Raw genomic sequence first — 22,639 nt, forward strand, 5'->3', positions numbered from 1 at the left:
TTTCGGCGAAGAATCCAATTTTTAGGTACATTGCATAATAAATTTTTTCGTAAGTAGTTCCAATTGAGCTACAACCAAATGCTTATAATTTCGGCCGAAACAAACCTGAACGCCATTTCAGCACCGCGAAATAAATAGGGTTGTGGCAAAAAAAATCATTTTTTTGTTTTGTATAACATGATTACTCATTATAAATTTTGTTTCTAGTTTAAATAAAATCGGAAATTTTAGGGGGGGGGGATTTGAAAAATGTGAAAATAAAATGTGTTGACATGCGTTCCGGTAAGTACTTAACATTTTAGAAGTTAAGCACTGGTTACAAAATCCGGAAAACTCAGTCAGTGAAAGATATATATGTCGAGATTCGTCGGCCTCCTTGGTTCTACGATGAGATAGTTGAGGAAATTGGTCGAAGAAAACGCGAATGTTGTTTATTTCTATGGGTGACATTGCGCTGTGCAGGAGTACTTGTGATTTGCACAGTAATGTTGATGAAGCACATGTTGCTGATTAAATTTAAAAGTTTTCTGCAAGTAGAATTCTTGTACGCTATTATTGTGTATGGAGAAAGAATACAATCATTCCAACAATTTAATTTTCAGGTTTTTTATTATCAGGTGATACACAAAAAGTAATGAATTGAAACTGTAGAAACATATACTCCAGGCTGAGATTAATTATGGAGAAAGGAAATACGCATGAAATGAAATAGCAAGACTTAATATAAAATCCTTTCTTCCTGTAAATCACATTAAATAAGGTTTACACACACATTTTATTCCTTTATTAAAAATGTCACAAATAGGGAAAGCTTAGGAGCTAGCAGAGAATTTCTTTATAATGTTCCAAACGTGAATGAAATAATGCAAGGGCATACCCAGGAACAAAAATATTGGGGGGGGGGGGGCTTGAATTCAATACGATATTTCAGCGACTGGATTCCGCAGTCCCATTCAGTAGCGGATACAGAAAAAAACTCAAGGGTGGGGTGGGAGGTCACAAAATATCTCTTGAGAACTTTTTTTTTAATGAATTTTAAGTCGCATACATAGTTTTAAAAAGTTTTATTGAAACTGATTATACACATATACACGATAAGGCTATCTTATGATATAAAACAGTTTCTTCGAGCATTAAGGTCGGCTCGACCCAACTTCCTCGCCAAAGGATAACCGTATTTCATGCCGCGCTTGGCAATACTGCTATATCCATTGGCCAATCAGGAAAGTCAGTGTTGGGCACTTGTACAGCTTTAGGATACTTCCCGCCGAGTCTCAGGGACCAAATTGTGTGCCTATTCCAGTCAGTCCAGTACAGAGTATTGGGGGGCGAGAAAGCTAGAGCTATGGGGCGTCGATAATTGTAATCCATGAATTCCCTACTCCAGGAAGTAGTCTTTTCGTCTGTCAGGAGTGCACTGTTTACTGTGAACGCAGCACCATTCAGTTTGCTTGCCCAGTACACCCTTCCGGTTTTGTCATCAACTGAAATTCCGATTGGAATTTCTGTATCATTTCTAAAATCGAATCCTCCTGCCCCATTTATCGGCTCTGCGGTTACAGATGGTGAGTATAAGTGGTCATTCGTCCAAAGCACGAACCTAGGAAGGATGGAGAAGGTATCATAGCATTCTGTTATCAAGTTTTTGGAATTCATTCGCGAACATGGGATGAGTTTGGGGCTAGAACGGTTCCAGCCTAAAGTCTTCACATCAGGCCACATTTTCGTCAAGCATTGGATTGTTTGTTCGGTGTTATGAGATACTTTTCTTGCCAGGTTTTACCCCCTTAAATTGCTGAATAATTTTCGTCAATCTTTAAGAGCTATAAAAATGCCCACTTCAAGACCACAGTTCATTTTTTTAATTGTTGCTAGTTGCTAGTGCCCGTAAATCCCACATGGATTGCCCATAAAAATGAGTTTTCAGCAGTTAAAAAAAATGTATCTCAATTTTACTGTAAAAATAGCATTTGGTCGCTGGGGGGGGGAGGGGGGTTCTGCTCCCCCATTCCCCCCCGCAAGAGGTTTGCGGCCTCTTATGGTCGCTATGGAAGGTCTTGCACTTTTTGCTTAACGTTTGTTACTTATGGATCGTTAATTTTCAATGGCTACTTTTGATACAAGCAATATTTCCACTTTCAAGTAAAACGAGCGCATGGTACGTAGGTTATCACGTGAAAATAATTCTTTATAGAAGAGCAACGCTTTTATGACTAAAAAAATAAAGTAGTCTTACAGGTTATCTGAATCATTCAATCCAAACACAAAAAAAGCTGAGAGCATGTTCCACTGTAACACTCAATTTATACTTAGCATCATAACATATCGAATTTACGAAATACAATGAACTACAGTTAACTGAATTTTAATTGATAAAGCATTACATAAAGCGAGTAAACTCTGCAAAAAGCATAGTTAGAAATACAAGTTTCTAATCGAGCTCATCGCAATTAGGATTCATATGGAGCGTTGCATATTTCTGCTACCTTGACAAAACAATTTTGATAAATGTAGTTTGAAAAATACTATTAACATGGTACCCATCAATTCGATAAAACAAATAAGATGAAACGCTTAATAAACCTGACGTAGCATGAGAAAATGAAAGATTTTCCTCCCAGAAAAAGTTCTGATTGAAAATTATAATATTAGGAGTTCAATGTAAGTTTCATCAGAATAAATACAAAAAAGCGGAGAAGAAATGTGCCTGCATAGGGTTTTGAACACGGCCCCCTACGCGTAACTACAGACTCTATCGACCAGGCTTATTGATTGCCATGTTAAATATTAAAAACACGTTCATTAATTATTTTTCAAAATGCTCAACCCAATTCTTGTAATATGAATAAGGTGTGACTGCGGTTTCCCTTGGTAAACTTAAGAGAGGATGATACAAACAACAGAATTACGTAGGAACTGTATATCATTATCTAGTGCAAATGCGTAAAGTGTATGAATTAGGCCTAGTATGACGAATTTTATCGACGTATTATTTATCATGATCGCGAATGATCGGTACTGCTTCAGGAATACCTCTTTATAAAGTTTTTATAAGTCGGGATACACAAAAATCTCCTTACAGAATTAATATCCAATAAGTGCGCAGTAAAATCATCTGTTGAGCCTATAAATGTCATGATTTCGATAATGTTAATTTTGTCTTCGAAATAAGAAGAGTAAACTTCTCTCATCCCTTGCCTTCCTACAACGGTGCCGGGATACAGAAATAATTCCAACTTGTGTGAGAGTGAAACACCACCTGAAAACTCCAAAGGCCAAGAATATTCTCAAGCGAACCAGCCTAGCTCTCCTACGTGAACGTGTTCGTGCTACGCGTATGTCACTTTTTGTGGTGGCGGAGGAATTATATCACCTTCATTTGGAGCTTTCTGGGATATTGAATCGTGAGTACTGGGACATCGTAGATAGAATTACTAATAGTTCATCCGCTCATACTCTCAAAGATACCACTCTCAAGCAGAAGCGCAAATTTGAAAATTTCGCATTGAGGCAGGAGAAGCCGCAGACTGAACTACCAAGTGCGGTTTATAATTTATCGAAGAAGAATTTGGCCCAAGAGACAGTCTCAGTTCTTTCAAAAGGGTTGAACTTCGCAATTGCGCCTAAATACCTACCAGCGGAAGACATCATTGCAGGAGCAGAGGCTGCAATACGTCTACTTCCTCCAGACAAGGCTGACAGCATGAGACATGAAATTGTGCGAGTGCTTCGACGTTCAAAAATGCCTAAATTAAATTTACCAGCAGCTGAACTACGTTACTTGAACGAATTAAAGTGTGATAACAACATCCTCGTACTTCCAGCTGACAAAGGCAATGCAACGGTCATCATGGATAAGGAAGAATATGGCAAGAAAGTTCTCTCCCTTTTGGATGACGATACTTACGAGAGACTAAATAAAGACCCGACAGCCAGAATCGAGCGCAAAGTGAGAGAATTGATCAAGAGGTCTTCAATTCCCGAGGAAAATCATTGGAAATTAATGCCCTCCGCATCCAGAGCTCCACGCTTATATGGTCTACCAAAAATCCATAAGGAAGGTACACCTTTGAGACCTATTGTAAATACCATTGGTTCGCCGACCTATAAGTTAGCCCGTTATCTCTCAAGAGGCATCCAGGATTTCGTCGGTAGAACAGACTCCTTCATAAATAATTCGGCGCATTTTATAGAGATCCTGAAAGACCTTCGAGTGACCGAAAGAGATATTTTAGTCAGCTTTGATGTCACGTCGCTGTTCACCAAAGTTCCTGTCCCCGATTCAGTGGAAATTTTAAGAACTCTTACAGGTGATGGACTACCAGGAGACTACCCAAACTTGGTAGAATTCTGCCTTAGAAACAATTACTTCCTTTACAACGGGCAAATATATGAACAAAAAAGTGGTGCGGCAATGGGTTCCCCACTTTCACCTGTGATTGCCAATTTATATATGGAGTTTTTCGAGAAGAAGGCACTTGAGACGAGCGAGAAGAAACCATCATGCTGGTTGAGATATGTGGATGATACCTTTGTGATCTGGCCACATGGAAAAGAAAAACTTGAGGAATTCCACATACATCTAAATACAGTACATCCAGACATAAAATTCACAAAAGAACTCGAAGAAGGAGGTTGTCTTCCCTTCTTAGATGTACTGGTTAAAAGAAAAATGGATGGAAGCCTAGGCCATTCAGTGCACAGAAAGAAGACCCACACAGACAGGTATCTGAATTCATCATCGCATCACCACCCACAACAAAAGGCCTGCGTCATTAAAACGCTAACCCACCGAGCCAAAATCGTGTGCGATGCTGAGCATATCAGTGATGAAATGCAACACCTTATGTGGGCACTGAAAGGCAATGGTTATAGTGTCTCTTTCATTAAAAGGGCAATGAAAGAAAAACACCCTCCTCAAGATGACGGCCACAAGGGGAAGAAGCCACTTACATACGCTAAAATTCCATACATCTCCGGGGTCACCGATAGAATCGCCAGAATCCTCCATAAAGGCAATATTAAGACTCGCTTCTGCACCGTGAAGAAGATTCAGAATATCCTACCTTCACCGAAGGATAGCCATCCTCCCCTTCAATCTATGGGAGTGTATGAGGTTCCCTGCTGCTGCGGCAGAAGCTACGTGGGACAGAGCAAGCGTTCAATCTCCCAAAGGCTTAAGGAGCACGAAAGGGCGTTAAAATTACATCAGTGGGACGCATCAGCTGTTGCTGAACATTTTGCCTCTAGCCCTGGGCATAGAATAATGTTTGACGCTACACGGGTGTTAGCGAAGACGGAAGAATACCATCCGCGTCTTATACGTGAATCCATCGAGATTGCGAAAAGACCTAATAACTTTAATAGGGAGGATGGGTATAACCTCAGCCGTATATGGAGAGGGTTCCTAGCACAATATAATGGCCAACGGCTACCGGCTAAAATTCAAATCCGGAACAACAATGAGTAGCGAAAAAAACATAAATAAGCTCGGGACGAGTATAAATTCCTTCCATTCTCTTGATAACGCTCCCAGTAGGAGGAGTGAAACGTCGAGTTAAAATGTTTTCTACACAGCAATACCCGAAAACCACCAGCAACTTCGATAATGTTAGTTACTCAATGAAACGTGATTTTCGTAAGACAAATAATTGAAGAAGAAATACCTAAAATTGCACTTAGCCTCCAGATTTTATTATTCACTGCATTTGATGCACCAGCTCACGTATAACATTGCACATTTAAAAGAATATAGAAAACGGAACGTATTAAAAATAAAACTTTATCGCCATCACAAACAATGAAAATAAAATCATTTTTACCTACCTTTCTTGTGAGGAAGGTTTGCATAGATATCTTTCTACTGCAATCGCGTATTGCCAATAAGACAGGAACTACAAGCAACAGCTCGAATTATCTTTTAAAAATGGCATTGTTATGCAATGCATTTGTTAACTGTGGAATTAATAGCAACCATACTTTCGGTTTTAATAACACTTAAATTTTATATACAGAATGTAATTTAACAAATATAATCGGTGATTTCCTACCTTATAATTCTCCTCTTTTTCTTTGAATACGCTTTGATGTTAACAAATTTTCGTTCATATGGAAGGAAGCCCCAAAGAAATCGACATTTCAAAAATTACTTTGTGAATTTACTACCTTATCTTTATCATGTTTTAGTTTTATTCCCTTATCTTCTTTTCCAATTTTGCTCCTTTTGTTTGCATAAACAAATATGTTGCTACGATTATTTGTTTGTATCTTCCTTCCAATGATCGCCGCACCGCCATTGTACCTTGGTGGCCATTTTTGAACTAATTTCCATATTCAATTTTAAGTGTATAGACTGACATATAATGGAAAATTTAGTGTTTTCATAATTTTTCCTGGGGGTTCAGACAACTTTAGAGGGGGTCGCCAGGAGACTTTTTGTCGTATCTCGTCTCGTTCCCCCCAAACATTTGTATGAGTGAGTGGTCGTTAAGGGGCTTAATAGTATGTAGATTAATCCTTCTTAATATAAATTAAAACTTCGTTTTTGTTGTCGGACGTTGAAAAATTGCTATCCTGATGATGCTGACCTTATCTGCGATGATGACGAAGACGTGTATACATTTATACATTAAATAAACTACTATATTGACTCATATAATAGCTATGCAAATTCACGTTAATTTTGCTTATTTTTATGAATTGAATTTAAAGTAGAAAAGTCTGTTTCGCCGAAAATGATGAATAAATTAGATCTTAGAAAAATCAAAAATTAAAGGACCACAGCTCTAAAATGTAGTATTCAGCCTCAAAATATATACCACAGAATGAAATACAGCCGCAGTTACTTGTAATAAAGTTTTATGAAGTTCATCCAGCAATTTGCTATAAAATATGTTTTTTGTGGAGGTAAGTGTTTCATGGAGTTGACTTTTAAAATTTTCATCAAACTTAGAATTAAAAAGAAAAAAAAACAGTAAAGTGCGTTTGGGCCATTGTGTGCTGCTGTACGTATGAGAGGTGGGTCGACGTTGAGTCCATTGAAATGTCATCCCTCCAATCTACGTCCTTGTGATTTCAGTCTCAAATCATGGCTAGGACCATTATATATGGAGCATTAGGGTGGTTTCCTATTATTTATTCATTGCCTAAATCGAAAGATTATTACTCCTGGAGTACATACTTCACGCTTTTAGATTTTTAAATGGCGATATCTATTTTTTGCGATTAAATGAAAAGTGAAAATTTTCAAGCGCGCATAAACGCGACGGCTAAGTATGAATGGTAGGAAAACCCCGTGTGACGTCTGGCTGCTGCTGTGTGAGGCAACCTGGGTGCGGGGCTATGAACGCCGCTACGATGCAGACTGCCTGCTGACGAGTATGGCGGTAACGTAGAGTACCCTGCTTGCAGGTAGCGCTTGGCTTAAATAAGGATTATTAATACCATATCAAGCGAAGGAAACTTTCCGACCATAGGCAATTTTAATAGGTGATTATTAAGAAATGTTTCCCTGAGCTCTGTGCCTCATGCATACATTGGTAATCTCGGACGATATAAAATCCTGACTACTCGTATAGAATCTAGGTCCCTGTACGTCACGTGGAGTGGCATCGCATGGGCGCCGATCTGACCTTTTTCAAATGCGGTTAAAATTGACCTTTGGCATTCTTCTAAACTGGTATTTATAAATCGAAATAATTTATATATTATGAATACACTAATGGTGGGTAACGAATCGCAATCAATTCCTTTTGTTTTCTTTGATGAAGGAAAATACCCTATTGTTGCGGTGGGTGAGTTTGGTGTCGAAAAAAAGTGATAACCACATCAAAATTCAACCTAAGCATGACGAATTAATAAAGAATCCCAGATATGTCATTCCGTTAGATATAGTCTCGGTACGCTTAAAAACCACGAAAAAATAGAAAGAAGTTTCTCACAAAGGTTATTTTATAATATTTTATTGTATTAAGTTGGTGAAAATTATTGCGAGCATATTTAAAAGAATGGTGACGATTAATATGATCGTATTTGAAAGAACAAAATTTACTGTTTAGATAAAAAATTGGAAAACCTCGTTTCGCGCTGTGGTTATAAAATCCTTCTTTTTGCGGAAATTTCGAATTGAGAAGATGCCTTTCTTAAAGTTGTTATCGAACGAAAAATTTCGCAGTTACAAACGTTGTAATGAAAGATACTGGAAAAAAGCGGATCGCATTGCACTCATCATCGCGCCGCTGACATTTTTGAAAATCACTAAAAATGCGACCGAATTAGAATCGGAAATCAGCCTTGTAATGGAATTGGGCCTCCTCTATGCAGTCCCCTTCGTAGTCTTACAGAGTAAGTCCCTTGTGAATGATCTTTCTGAGCCAGTAATAGTGCTAAAATTGTTATAAAGTCAGTAGGAGTGTATCAAATGTATCGAATATCAGTATTCAACAATGAAATCAATGGAATTGTCGTGACGGAAGACGTAAGTATGCTGAAACCCTAACGCATGGATTCACTTAATAATTTTCCGAGAACTATAGATTGCATTTCGTGTATCTTATTCACTGGACTCCAATTTACCTACATTAGGGAGAGCTATCGATCAGTAATTGCACAGTGAATATGTTGCATTCGCTTTCTTAATTGCGGTTAAATGATACAATTCCGTAGTTTAGTTGGAATTTGAGTTCACAGAAGGTAGGAAGTCTTTGATATTACCTGTTATGCACTTCAATTTCTGCTGGATGCTCATTATTAAATTGTTTAAAAAGTATTGGTTCGCAGTTAGCCTTGTTGATTACGCATTTCCAAATGTTTCTTGTCTTCATATTAGTCCAGTATAAGGTCTTGGTGTCCTCATGGAAGGCCAGGCTTCGGATGTAGGTGGTTGCATTGGGTCCTGCGAAGAAAATGCATCTCTGAAGTCTGATGTATAAAATATTATAAATTTATTCCAGAGAATATACTTAAAATCACACATGGTATTTGACTATATCATTTTCTGGAATGGGGTGACATTTTCTTTCGATTTTCACTGGGATTGGCCCTTCGTTGTCGCAGAATTTTCAATCCTAGACACGTGTATCGTTACCAAGGATAAATAGTGTTGTGTCCCTATCATCCATATGACTTTGCGTTTGATGCTGTCTCAGTGAGCCCATGTAATCATCCCAGCCAGCCAGTTTACTATGCAATTGAAAATACTGAGATAATCTTGCGTGGTTAATGTTGTGTTTGTGTGAATAGGAATCGTAAAACTATTATTATGACACGATATAAGACAAAGTTTTCGCCAACATATACCATTTTTATCGAAATGCAGGATGGAACCAATGAGTTTTATTTTCTTTCTAATTTACGTGAAAAATATGTTTGCAATAAAATTTGTTTGACGATGCATTGGAGGTGTAGATGGAGAACACATATATCACACATTTTGTAAGGAAACCGTCAGTAGAAATATAACTGTGTAAACACCATCAGAGTGGTAACACTCTTAGCCCATAGATGAGTCCAACATTCTAACGGGCTGATCTCAGTTTTTTAGACGCATATACAGAGCCAGGGAATCGAACGGCCGCGATATAATTTATTTTTACCTTATTGAGACATTCTATACAGATAGTGGAAGGTTATTGCTACAGTTTACGCATTTCAAATGTCTTCAACCACCATATGATTACAGTGGAACTTGGATAATTCTAACATTAAGGGATCAGTTAAAAACTTAGAATAGTCCAAAAATTCTAATTAAACAAGTCCTAATAAATAGGCCTAAAACAAAAAATTCATATTTCCAATCAAAACTCTTTATTTAATTGACACTCTTGACATATAAATAATTTGGTTAACGCCTATTAACAAGATTAAAGTAACCTTAAAACAAGAATATTTACTTCAAAAAACCACTAAGTTGTTACGGAGGCTTCCGCGGTGAGTTAATTGGTTATTGTTTTTTTGGATTCATTCCGCGTTGACTGATAAAAAAAACACGTTGACCTGATTTTAAGACCGATAAAACTTCATTCATATCTACAGCCCACAAGGAAAGTATATACAGTGGGACCTGGATAATTCGAACTTCTTTAATTCGAATATTTCTTTCGGTCCATAACATTTTTTATTCAAACAGTGCTAAAAACAAATCGTGGGTTATTCGAATTTTATCTTGGATAATTCGAATTTTTGGTGAGTCAAATTAAGTTATAAATTGTAATCTGCGACTCAAAATAATTGTGAAACCATCGGAAAATATGCTTTACTAACGCTATTATCAATAGGTTTGTGTCAGACAAAATGCGGTGTTAGACAATATTTATTTATTCATTATACTTCAGCCTGTTATACCTGCCTTATCTGCTACTTTTATGGGTCTTCCTATACTCCCCACCGTGGTTCCGTGTAAAGTGAAATATTTGATTTCATCTTTGTATTTTTGGTCATTCCAAGTGTTGTAATAGATATTATTTATATTGGCATTAGGTCTGCTAATCGCCAAGGACACCATTCGAAATCCATTAGTCAACCTTTCTCGGAGGAAGACCAACTTTTTGCTATTTTTTGGAGGTGTCCAAAGGTAGATGCCGTTTTCTCTGGTGATGAGCAGCCTTACTCCTGGCAATGAGAGAGGAGAAAATTTTTGAGCTGGAGAGTGATTGGTGAGATTTATTTATTTAATTATTAAAAAAACAGCCGATACGGCCTTAAAATTTAGTTGAAAACTTGTCATCTGAAGCTTTAACAAAAATATAAAAAATAAAAAGGATGAAACCAAGATTCAGGAGAAGATGGCTTTGCCAAGCTGCCTCTTGAATTATCAGAAGGGCATTGAGAGATTCAGGGAAGGGTAAGTTGACGAAATAGTATTGAAAGCGGGGTAGGAAGTGTGTAAAAAAAGCGATCAATGGGAGAGGAAGAAGGAATTTAGGGTGGTGACGTAGGTGGTAATAACGAAAGGCGCGGGTGGGAATGTGGAGTGGAAAAGAATGGGAATATTTCTTAGGATCGGTACTTGCCATTTAACTTAAATATACACTGTATATACACTTCAAGATGTTTCTCGATGAGATGTATAACACGGAAATATCCCAGGTCGGGTACACAGGGTATAAGACACATTCAAAGATAAAAAGACTCACAAAACTAAATTTTCGTTGGAACCTTCCACCTTCCTCAGAGTCACGAAAAAGACCATTGGTAAAGGATGAAGGAGAGCTGAGGGAAGGGGAAATAGTGGGGAGGTAGGGTCCAAAGAGGGGCGGGGAAGAGTGTGCTGAGGCAATTAAAGGATTATCGGTTGATATTTAATCCGGGAGGAAGAAATGCTTTAAATAGCCATATGTATGTTAATTCGATGGAATTGAGTTTGAGTGGGTGGTCTGTGGGGGGAAGGGAGGCCAAAACTGAAACAGTGAGGCCCGTTTCGTATGGGTAACCAAAAAGATGTTGTATAACACGACTTTTTGTTTTATAACACAATGTTACACGTAATATTTTACACAGACTTGTACATTTATCGTGAAACATGTTATATGTAACCAGTTTTATGTAACATGTTACCCAATGTAAACGCACGTGCAGTACTTCGAACGCTATTTTGAACAATTTGGTGGGACATACCTTCGCAAAACTTTTTTCCTCCAATTTCTCGTTCATCATAAAAATGTTCGCACTGACATTTCCCCTCTATGCATATTGTATTATTTGCCCTACAATTTGCGTCCTCGTTACATTCCTGGCCCAGTTCAACTGTTGAAAAGATATCTGAAAATAAAATAAAATGTAAGTTTCGGAAAATAAATTATTACCTAAGTACCTAATTCTCATCAGGGTGAACTTTTTCAAGATGCTGTGTTACTCCAACCTTAGGTTTGCTGTATGTACTCTGGACGCCATTTTTGACACTTTGGTGGTACATACCTTGGCAAAACTTGTTTCCTCTTCTTTCAACATAAGAATTTTCACACTGACATTTCCCCTGTATGCATTTTGCATTATTTGTGCAACAATTTGCGTTCACGATACAGTCCTGGCCCAGTTCAACTGTTGGGTTGTTGCCTGAAAATAAAATAAGATGTAATTATCGGCAAAAAAATTATTAAATACGTAATTCTCATCAGAATGAGCTTTTTCAAGACTCAACAATTTCATTGGAATGAGGTGTCTTACTTCTATAAAATATTTTTATGAAGAAAGAAGTTAGAGTAGGCTTCAGTTACCCTGTAATTATGTAAAAAAAATTTATGTGCTGAATTCATAGCGATAATGATGCGATTTTGACAATTTGTTTGAAGGGAGTTCTTAAAAACTTATCGCGTTGCTCTTGTCTTTCCCAACTCGGCGTTGGAGCTTCCATCATCTTTAAGGGGCAGCGTTGTGAACTACGTGTTACAACAGTCCGGATGTGCCGATGCATACGAGGACCTCCATGGATGAGCATAAGGTCCGAAAAGAATCGAAAGTATGGAAAAAAATGAAATCAGACTCTTCAAAAAATCTTCATGGCTATGGGGTGGTTATAAAAACGCATAACGAACACCATCTATCATTCTCCTGAAGGATTAACAGCTCAGTTCCGCACTCATTCCATTGAATTTGAGATGTTTATTATGTGCGCCAATGTCTTTTCTGGAGTTCACGTATCCGTTCCATTATGCATCCGTGTTATTTTATTCACCCCGAGCTCTCGCCAATCCTCCCTTTCTCCTCCTGCACTCTTAATCTCATTAGACCCTCGGTTCCTCACCAACTTTCCTTCTGCAGGTAAAAACATCCATCAAAACTGGGAAATCCACCCATCCCAATGCTGCTCCTCCCCCACTATCTATTAACATCCAAGTAACCTATTTCCGATACAAAGAAATAAAATCTCCTAAGATGAGACCCAGAGTTTCTACAATGACGAAGAGGTGCATGCAAGTAGAAGCACCTTCACATGCCATTAAGGGGGTAAACTCTCAAAAATTATTCACTAAATTTAGATAGAAGTACTAAGTTATAAATGAGATTTAGATATGGAGAATAAATCACTGATACTAAGCCCATTTTGGCAATAAACAGTGATAAATATATCATTCAGAGTTATATTGACGAATTTTAAAGTTTATCTAAAGAATTTTATCCTTTTACTATGAGTGAGAGTGATCACCAAATATTGAGAGCATGCAACCCGCGTGCCACCCAAATTGTCTGACTGGGGTGGCGCGCGCTCACTCTCGGCGCGATATCCCGGGAACCAAAGGGCAGAAATGAAAGATACTTGAGGTGATAAATGCCTAACGAATCGTAGTAGTGGACAAAAAAGTGATAGAATAATTCGAGAGTGACATCATCTTCAGTTATGTCCGAAAAACACCCAAAAAAAAAACAAAATTTGGAAACTTTAAATGCGATGCAGTACTTTTTCCCGGTATCATGCGATTGCAAAAGTAATTTTCGAGATTTATTTCCTCACCAACTGGAACTAAACTGTGGGGGATCCCAAAAGAAATTCAAAAACTTAAAAAATAAGTTCCACCTTACTATCCAAACTTTCAACTATCGACAGCATTAAGTCTTTTGAGCTTCTTCTTAAATCTATTTGCTGTTGGTGATGGTTTTCCGGGTTTACACCGCGTTGATTCACGTTTTTCGGACTTTGCGGACGACAGTTTCGGGCGCGTTCCAGCGCCCGTCTTCGGGTCCAAATGATTTTGCAGATCACAAAAAATCTGATCAAATCTGTAGATCTGCAAAATCATTTGGACCCGAAGACGGGAGCTGGAACGCGCCCGAAACTGTCGTCCGCAAAGTCCGCAAAACATGAATCAACGCGGTGTAAACCCGGAAAACCATCACCAATCAACTAACCGCGGAAGCCTCCATAATAATTCTATTTGCTGTTTTTGGGTTAGGATTGAAGAGTTCCTTCGGTTGTGACTTCCATTTCCAAATATCCCTATTAATGGTTGAAACTTTATTTTCATTTGTTTTTTTGTTGCGCCGTAGCCTAATTTTGTGCATTATTCGTTTTTACCCATGAAGTGAGCGATTTCCATTCTCTCCTCCAATTCTTCCCATCCACTGTGTTTTTTGTAAGCCTTATAAATACCGCATATTGACATCCTGATGAAGTCTTCTCGGGAAATCAGCCGGGTCAGGATGGGCATTGCTGTCTGATGGACTGATGACGATGGCAGAGAAGGCCGTCGAAACGTTGGCAGCAATATCCATCCTGACCCGGCTGATTACCCGAGAAGACTTCATCAGCAAGAAATCCTTCACTATTGACACACCGCCTCTGTGATGACTCCCACCCCAGGATTACCTGCATTTTTGAAGGAATCCCACCCCGATTAAATGTCAAGAATACGTATATTTCAGATGGGTGAATGCCCAAAATTCGGCGGAAATAATTGTGCACTTTGAGGCGAAAACGCTGTCTCCTGGGATGGAAGTAAATCAACCTCAAAGTCGCAACTTCGGAATGTATGAGTTGAGAAAAACAATTTCCTTTGCTCGATTTTGCCATGCATTTGAGGGCGGCGAAACTGCGGAGTTCCTCCTCAAGATGGCCCAGAAGCGGATGCAGGAAAAACTCAAAGTGGGAGTTTGGGGACGCAAAAGAAATCTTGAGTTACCTTTAAATATATTGTAATAAAAAATAATCAAGAGTCAAGCAAAGTTTATGAAATTTTTAATTATATTGATTATATACAAGACAATGCCATCTTATGATATAAAAAGTTACAATTGTGGTTCTGCACTGTTTGGCAATACGGGCGGCCCGGCAGGGGGGGGGGCGCCCCCCCATATGCATCCGACACTGAGATGACCAGACGTTGTTTAAAGTTGAGTGTCTTTTACCCCAAATTAAATCAAATTGCCACAACTAACCTGAATTGGTTATTATTTAATAATGGTTTACGTGCATTTTGATAGTTAAAATAGCCGACATTTCGCCTCCCTTTCCGATAGAGAGAAAGGGCATTAGCCAGAAACAAATTTTTAGTATTAAATTTATCCCGTTGGGAAGATTTCCGGATGAAAAAGGAAAAGAGAAGTGTTATTTTGCACTTTTCATGCCACAACTTGAATAGAGAACAAGTATACTTATGGGATCCAGCGCCGTGAACTTAATAAAATGCCAAAGGAAAGCTGCGCGACTCGTCAAAAACTATAATTAATAATAGCGGGCGTAACTTGGTGGGAATCCATATTCGCAGGAATAGAAGGATCAACAACTTTGCTATTTCCACATGGTAATTTATTGAGACCGACCATGGTTTCGTTACAGAGTAACATTATCTAGGTGTTATGATCTTGACAGGGTGTTATGATCAAGACCTTGATAATGTTACTCTGTAACGAAACCATGGCCGGTCACAATAAATTACCATGTGGAAATAGCATAGTTTTTGATCCTTCTATTCCTCGTCAAAAACTGCTACGGGCGTATAGAAAGCGTTACACAGATGTTAAGCGAATTAGACTGGGAACCGCTATAGACTTGGAGGCTGCGCGTTAGGCTTAGATTTCTTTAGCAATCGAGAGTAGATATCTTTCAGAGCGACACGTAGAACACATATCAGAGCCCCACTATATTTCCGAGTCCGGTAGAAACGATAAGTTGCGCTGTAATGACGAGTCTAGCTCGTCATGAACTTTCGACGCCAAACCGCGCAATGACGAGTGTATCTCGTCATCGGATTTTCATAATTTTAGCACTATTTAGAGGAACATTATAATTATTTTCTAAGCTTAAAAATGTTAAAACATTCATATTATGCATAAATAATTCATATTTCATGAAACATGATGCATTGGAAGGATTAAAATGATTTTATTCGAGTAGCGATAACTGAGTTCTCCACGTTTAATAATCACTATTTATTTCACGGTTCTACGTTGATTACAATTTACAAATATCATTTCATTGCCTACCGTTTGAAAAAGAACCACAGAAAAAATAAATAGAGAATAGGAGCACGATATTCAGGAAATTAATCGAAGTGGAATGGGTTAAGAATGATATTCTGCCGAACGGATGGGCATGGGAATTCGTTTTTCTCCCGAACCATAAAGGATGTTAATGCTTCAGTATTTAAGTTACTGGCAGATGTTTATGTACACATATTAGAGCGATTTGGTAAAGGCAAAATGTCGTGGAGATCAAAGAACCCCACTATAATCTTCTATATTATTTCTACTGCATAGATACCTTTTTCTCTACTTATACGCAACCAAACTCTACAAATGAGGTACCAAAATGCACAGAATTTATCAGAGAACATATCAGTAGTAGGTAAGATATGCGACGGCATATCTTACCTACTAAATATTGCTATTGTTTCCAAAATTGGTTTTTAAATAATAAAAAAAACAAATAAACAAAGAAAACAAAAACCGGTAAATATTCCTGACGTTAACGGCGCACAAACTGATACATTTGTTCATTTGCAGCAATATCTCGCATTCTTTAAATAACTTTTATAAAAATGCGACTGATTCCACATTCAAGTCTCCAGTTGATACGTAAGTGGTATGAGTCATCATGTGCGTTTAACGGAGGATAGTGAAATTACTTCCAATATTGTGTTTAAAGAGGTCCTCTGACCTCAATTTGTACATGAACATTCCAATTAAATTTGTACATAAGACCCTGCCTTTTTTTTCTACATTTTAAAATTAGAAACGCGCCTATCCCTCTGTGGACCTGCATTGGAAAGAGCGGGGGAAGCCCGCTGGGAGCGGGCGCAGGACGCTCGTTACTATCTTTACTCGCTCTTTACTTTCAATTCCTATCGCCTCACAATTACGCATAAGATGTTTTGCTGATCCAATTACTTCTGGTCTGCAGTAGATTCCTTTACAATCTGATCTCAAGTTCACTTGTGCGGACAGAGTAAACAGCAATGCCGTTATCTAGTAGAAGTAGAGATTAAACCTTCGTTCTTCGTTAATTAAGTCCACGGTAGCCGAACATGCAGCACTGGGTCACGCAATAGACCTTACAGAAACAATTATTGTCGCCACAGTGAAATGTTACAAACAGAGACTCGTCAAGGAAGCCATTGAAGTAAAAAAAGAGGAGAAGATCAAGTTTAACAGGGACACCGGCCTTAAACCGATTATAACCCATGATTGCTTTTAATTATCATCAAAAGTGTAAAAATTTTCACCTCTCTTCAGGAAAGATTGAAATTACGTGTTCTTTTCTGCTGTAAAGTTTAACGGCAAAATATGTAACTGCCACAATACTTATGATTTAGAAGAAAATTCTCATATTTTTAAAATGAGAATTACTGAAATTTAATTCCTCCCAGAAGCAGCTCTGAGTTAGAAAGGATTAAAACAAGTCGTACTTGGCAACACCCAGGAGCCTACTCCTCCAACCTCCTGCTGCCACTCCCCTCCCCCTGACACGGATACCTATACGTATGAATTGTTGTTAGGTATGAAAAGTAACCAGATCTCGCACAGTTGTTTTAACGTGTTTACATGATTAAAATACTAGTTTTCCTCCTATCTTTCGCTTAAAGTGCACTGTTTATAGAATTTCATTGACAAACAGTTACGTCATGGCAGAATTTGCAGTGCCGGAACGCACTTTTCTTAACTTTTTTTCAGAAGTGAAATATTACTGTTTGTTTTTTATTACGAGTTGGGGATCGGGTGGGTGTGGTGGCTAGATTGCTGGCTTCCCACTCGGTGGGTTCGGGTTCAAATCCCTGCGGTGGCAGAGAATTTTTAGTGACTGCCCGATCCCTGTTTAAATGTTGTGCGGAGGACATATCAAGTGCACACTCCGTCCGTCGGATGGGAGGTTAAGCCATGGTCCCCTTGGCGCCTTTCGTTAAGAGCAGGCTAATGCCGACGCCAGGTCTCTCTCCACCCTTCCTTACCTACCCCTTCCCTCATGGCGCAAATGGCCTCAGCTGTCGGTCGCCTCCTCCAATACCATACCATACTATACCATACCATACCATACCATACCATACCATACCTTGGCAATAATCGATATAACGACCGCCAGATTAACAGTCAGTTATGATATCCACTGCACCATTGCGATAATTAACAAATATAATTGTAGATATATTTAGGAAAGCTGCTGTCAGTCTCTTTCTTTATTGTTTCCGGTTCATGAGCATAAGAACCAAAACATCAAGTTTTCTCAAGCAATCCAATACATTAATATGCTCAGAATAACAACACTCCCGGTAATACAATACACTTATCAAGCAAACGTTTCGCGGATCATTCAAATGTAAACACACTTTTAATCCCATTTATTTAATTATATGGGACGACAAGACGAGTAATGGCCGTTTTACACGGTACACGGAATTGCGCAGGTTAGAGCTGCATTAATTTCTAAAATGGCGTGGAATTGCGCGAATGCATGAACGAAATGAGAACAGGGGCTATTTTGCCGTCTCGCATCCACGCATTCTCGCATGTGTTCTAGCAATTCACCGCTTTACACGACGCAATTTTGATTGCGCCTTCACACGTACGTCAGACTGCGCAATTCCGTGTACCGTGTAAAACGGCCTTAAAACAACGCACAGGTTGTATGCCAAGCATTTTAATAACAATTGAACTAATTGGGATAAAAAATACAATATAATTATGATGTAAAGTGGTAGTAAAATCACGAATGTGTCTCTCGTCAATTCTTTCGCTAAACCGATAGAGCAAAACTTATAGAAGAAAAGTTCGACAAGAGCATCGCTTCTCTGACATCAATTTGCCTGCACAGCACATTCTTCCGATGGCGAAACAATTTTGACGAATAAGTTTCAGGGGCGGCGATGGGATCTCCCATCTCTCCAGCGGTGGCGAATATTTATATGGAGCACTTGGAAACAGTGGCAATCAAAAATGCAGCGCACAAACCCTAAATTTGGCGGTCGGACTCAGGTAGCTGGTGGGCCCGGGCGCCACCCTACGGTGTACAGACTATAACCAGTAGCGCCGACTTGAGTTGCCTGAGGGGGCCCGAGCCCCCACAAATTTTCTTTATGGGGATGAAAAAATGTGTCATGCTTGTCGATTTTCGCCGAGAGTCCAGTTATCGAGAGTCGAGTTTTCAGGGTTCAAATGTTCATCATATGACTTCTAAAATTCTTTAAAAAACTTTAAAACTCACTATTTATAAAATTTTCCGGAGCAAGGCCCCCGCTATGAGCCCCCCGAATATTTTTTATCACTCGGCATGCCTGACTTTAACAACACTGTCGTTGCTCCCATCGTCTTCAGGTCGAAGATGACCTGAAAACGCTGGCATTGGAACTATTCTTCTTTCGCTGGCAGCAGTGCCAGCGAAATTGTTGTCTTAAACCAACGACCAACGCGGTAGCACAGGAAGAACGGAGACATAGGAACTTTTGAGGAGGAATTTTAAACTCTTTTGGGGGGGTCTATGCCCCCCCTTCTACCGTCCGCCCTCGTTGTGCCCCTGATAATAAACCCTCGACGACAAAAGTCAGCTCACCTTCATTTGCTCGGACGAGAGTCAGCATAAACGTCATGAGGATGAAGTGCCACAAATACATGTTAGCGCCTGTCTGTGTCCTTCGTTGCTCTGGGAATGATAAGTGCCCCTCTCTGCTCCTCCTTTTAATAACAAATCTGACTGCATATCCTCCGCAATCGTATTTACCTTACCACCCCGCTTTCTCACCCCGTTTATCAACCCTCTGACCCTGCCCTGACCATGGTGAAGATTTTTCCCCATTGTTATCTTCGTTGGAGGAAATCTTGCTGGCCAATGGGGAGGACGCAAATTCCTTTTTCAATACGGTTTTTTTTTATACGAGGAAAGAAATGGTTTCCCTTTTAACCTCTCCCCGTCAATAAACTTCGCCTCTTCGGGAACGAGAACTCTTGCTGCAGTCGGTGTTAAAAATACGGGGAATCTTATCCGTCCTTGGAGGTTATCTTGCTGGTCAATGAGGAAAGAATGCTTGTATGAATGTGGGAATTTTTGGAGGAAGAGAAATGTCGTAGGGTGACTGTTGCAGATAGAAGCGGGGGAAAATACTGGAGACAAGAAATTTTCGGAGTCATTGACTTATAAAGATACTCAAGTCGGGGGATAAGGGGAAGGGGATCGTTTAGGCGATGCAACTTTTGTAATACCTAGCTTGCTTACTTAATTTTGGTTCCTAAAAATATAAATTTACGTTGATAAGTTTCACAACAATTTAGAAACCAAGGTCATAGTTTTTCAATGATTTTTAATTGATCAGGTAGTTGACGTTTAGTAACCACTTAATATGATGCAGTGGCGTCCACCAGGCAAAGTGCTTTCCGAGAAAAATTTTGAAATATGACAAGCTTGGAAGTACATTTTACATCATTTTGTCCCTTAAAATTTAAATTAAAGCAATTATTGTTATTGCGTGTCAAAACTAGACAAAATTTTTAAATATATTTTATTTGTCTGAGGCTTTGGGGTGGGGCTATATCCCATGATGTGATGGATGGGTAACCGTAAAGGGCCATGGTCAAATAGAAGTTGGGATGACTCAATTAAATAGACGAGGCGCGTTTTTTTTTAAGTAATTGCTGTTTTGAAATATTAAATAAAAACTATTCAAGGTTCTGTAACAACTTTATTTTTACGTGTAATTCCACACTTTAACTCATTTTTCACATAATTTCCGTTAATATTAAGGCACTTATCACATCGAACAACACACTTTTGCATAGCGTCGTCATAGATAATAATCGCCGCCTGAGTTGACAGCCACTGCAAAACTGTAGTGGACTCGTGTTGTGGGACAGGTAAGAGGTTGTTAACGCCATAAATGCTGTGAGATAGCATGGGGTCTTAAACAAATTGCGCCGTGCAATTCAGAACAAAAAACGTGGTAACACTTTCAATGCTGACCATGTAAAACTCAAAATCGACCCCCGGTGCGGCTGTCGTTTTTTAATGCAAAACGCATGCATGGATGCCAAAAGAGCTGGGAAAAATAATGAAAAAATTATCTTGGCTCTAATTTGTTAGCTATGAATTTTTTTATTTATGACGTGATATCACGTCACCCGCACGGCGGGATAGAAATGTGATGCGGGTTGCATAAGGCCGGATTTTTCCCCGCGCCACCGTTTTCTTTCTATTTCTTTTCTGGTCTATGTATCAAAAAAATACGAGGAAAATGAATTTGTAATGTCCTGCTGGTATCGCAATTGGTATTATGCCACTGCCATAGGGAAACTTTAGGCTTAGATGGATGTAATGCAAGTTATAAGTACAAGGAATCGCCGTGAACAGCTGTTTGATTGGGATGGTGATTCTGTGCAAGATATTTCGGCGTATACCTTGTACTAGTAATCCTAAGTATCGGGGTAGGGTTCTATAATATTGAATAATTCTACATTTTCGTCTCAAGCCTCTATTCTCGTCACAAATTCCTTTACTTGTTTCTTGTTTTCAGCTCCAATTCCTGTCTTCCCATACGACCACCCGTAAGCACCAGATTTTTAACAAAAATGGTTTTAACATACCATTATGTATCCCCATTCACTGCAGGTGCTTGAGATGGGTGGCACTCCGCTTTCGAGATTATTTTCCGACGGGGTATTAGGGTGTCTCTTGACGTGCACCACTCCTGCCGGCTGTTCTAAGGTTGGAGGGGGTACGGAGATGAAGCGAGGGGTGATAGTAAGATTTAGTCGGTCCGCTTGTAAGAACTAGGAAGAGCTTTTTTGGGAGTACCATCGGCACATCAAAAAGATGGGGAAGGTATGAGGAAAGATTTTGCTGATACGTGTCCTTTTTGGGTCATTGGGGTATAGACTCCGTTGCCGAAATAAAAATGGATGTGGAAACAGAAATAATCAACCCATAACTTTCTCATTACTATCTTCTGAACACAAGCCAATAACATATTTTTGCAATATGATGTGACCGGGTTAGAAATTAATGCATAAAAACTGGAACTAATAGTATTTGCAAGCAAACATCTTACAAGTAATCTTCATTTAGGCCACGTATCGCGGTTCTTACTACGAATATTCTGCGAAAATCTGAAAATGATGTACATTTTTACCGCTATAATATTTTTTCATTAGGTGCATAATAATATCAATTCGAGTAAACCATTCAATAATACGTATTGCTAGGAATAGATTTGCAGCATCTATGCCCCTTATTACTTACCCGATTACCGAAAGCAACGATGGTGTTTTCTTTCTAATTACACGAGGGAAATAAGTAAAATAAAGATAAATAAAGAAATATTTATTGTTCTTGGACCTTTATGGTCCACTAAGAACATACAAGGGCTTACATTCATATTAGAGCTCAGTGCACAGAAGAATAAGATACATGCAAAAAAAATAGAAAATAAATTGTAACAGAATATAGTGGCATATTGGTACAATTACATTTTTTCTTGTAATAGCATTTTAGTGAACATTAGATTTTTAAAAGACATCACTGATTTTGCGGTTTTGATTGGTTCAGGAATACCATTCCATAGCCTTGACCCAACAACTGAAAATGAATTATCAAATGCAGTGGTTCGATGTTGAGGAACAATTAAAAAATCAGCTGATAATCTAGTTACAACATTGCGATATTTCTCTTTACTCTGAAAAAATTGCATAATGTATTCTGGCTGTTTGCAATTAAAAAGTTTGTATAAAAAAG

General features: G+C 38.7%; 1 protein-coding gene across 1 annotated transcript; it reads right to left on the minus strand.

The window, feature by feature from the left end:
- Positions 1-1,049: 1,049 nt before the first annotated feature.
- Positions 1,050-19,591, minus strand: LOC124164017. Its single transcript, XM_046541167.1, has 6 exons — positions 19,472-19,591; positions 11,914-12,051; positions 11,614-11,757; positions 10,342-10,608; positions 8,713-8,893; positions 1,050-1,600 (listed from the first exon to the last, which is right to left on the minus strand). Exons 1-6 carry the CDS (start codon positions 19,530-19,532, stop codon positions 1,180-1,182), a joined length of 1,212 nt encoding a protein of 403 aa, XP_046397123.1. The 5' UTR covers positions 19,533-19,591; the 3' UTR covers positions 1,050-1,179.
- Between the last annotated feature and the right edge of the window lie 3,048 nt (positions 19,592-22,639).

This window comes from Ischnura elegans, chromosome 8 (assembly GCF_921293095.1).
Source record: "Ischnura elegans chromosome 8, ioIscEleg1.1, whole genome shotgun sequence".
Classification (NCBI taxonomy): domain Eukaryota; kingdom Metazoa; phylum Arthropoda; class Insecta; order Odonata; family Coenagrionidae; genus Ischnura; species Ischnura elegans.

Bases quoted from the DNA above. Each gene is read 5' to 3' on its own strand.
- LOC124164017 (XM_046541167.1), bottom strand. From the start codon at position 19,532: ATGTATTTGTGGCACTTCATCCTCATGACGTTTATGCTGACTCTCGTC. The intron at 10,609-11,613 runs GTATGTCCCACC...TCTCATTGCCAG, and splicing joins AGGAAAAAAGTTTTGCGAAG to GAGTAAGGCTGCTCATCACC. The intron at 1,601-8,712 runs GTAATATCAAAG...CATCCTTCCTAG, and splicing joins GAAATTGAAGTGCATAACAG to GTTCGTGCTTTGGACGAATG.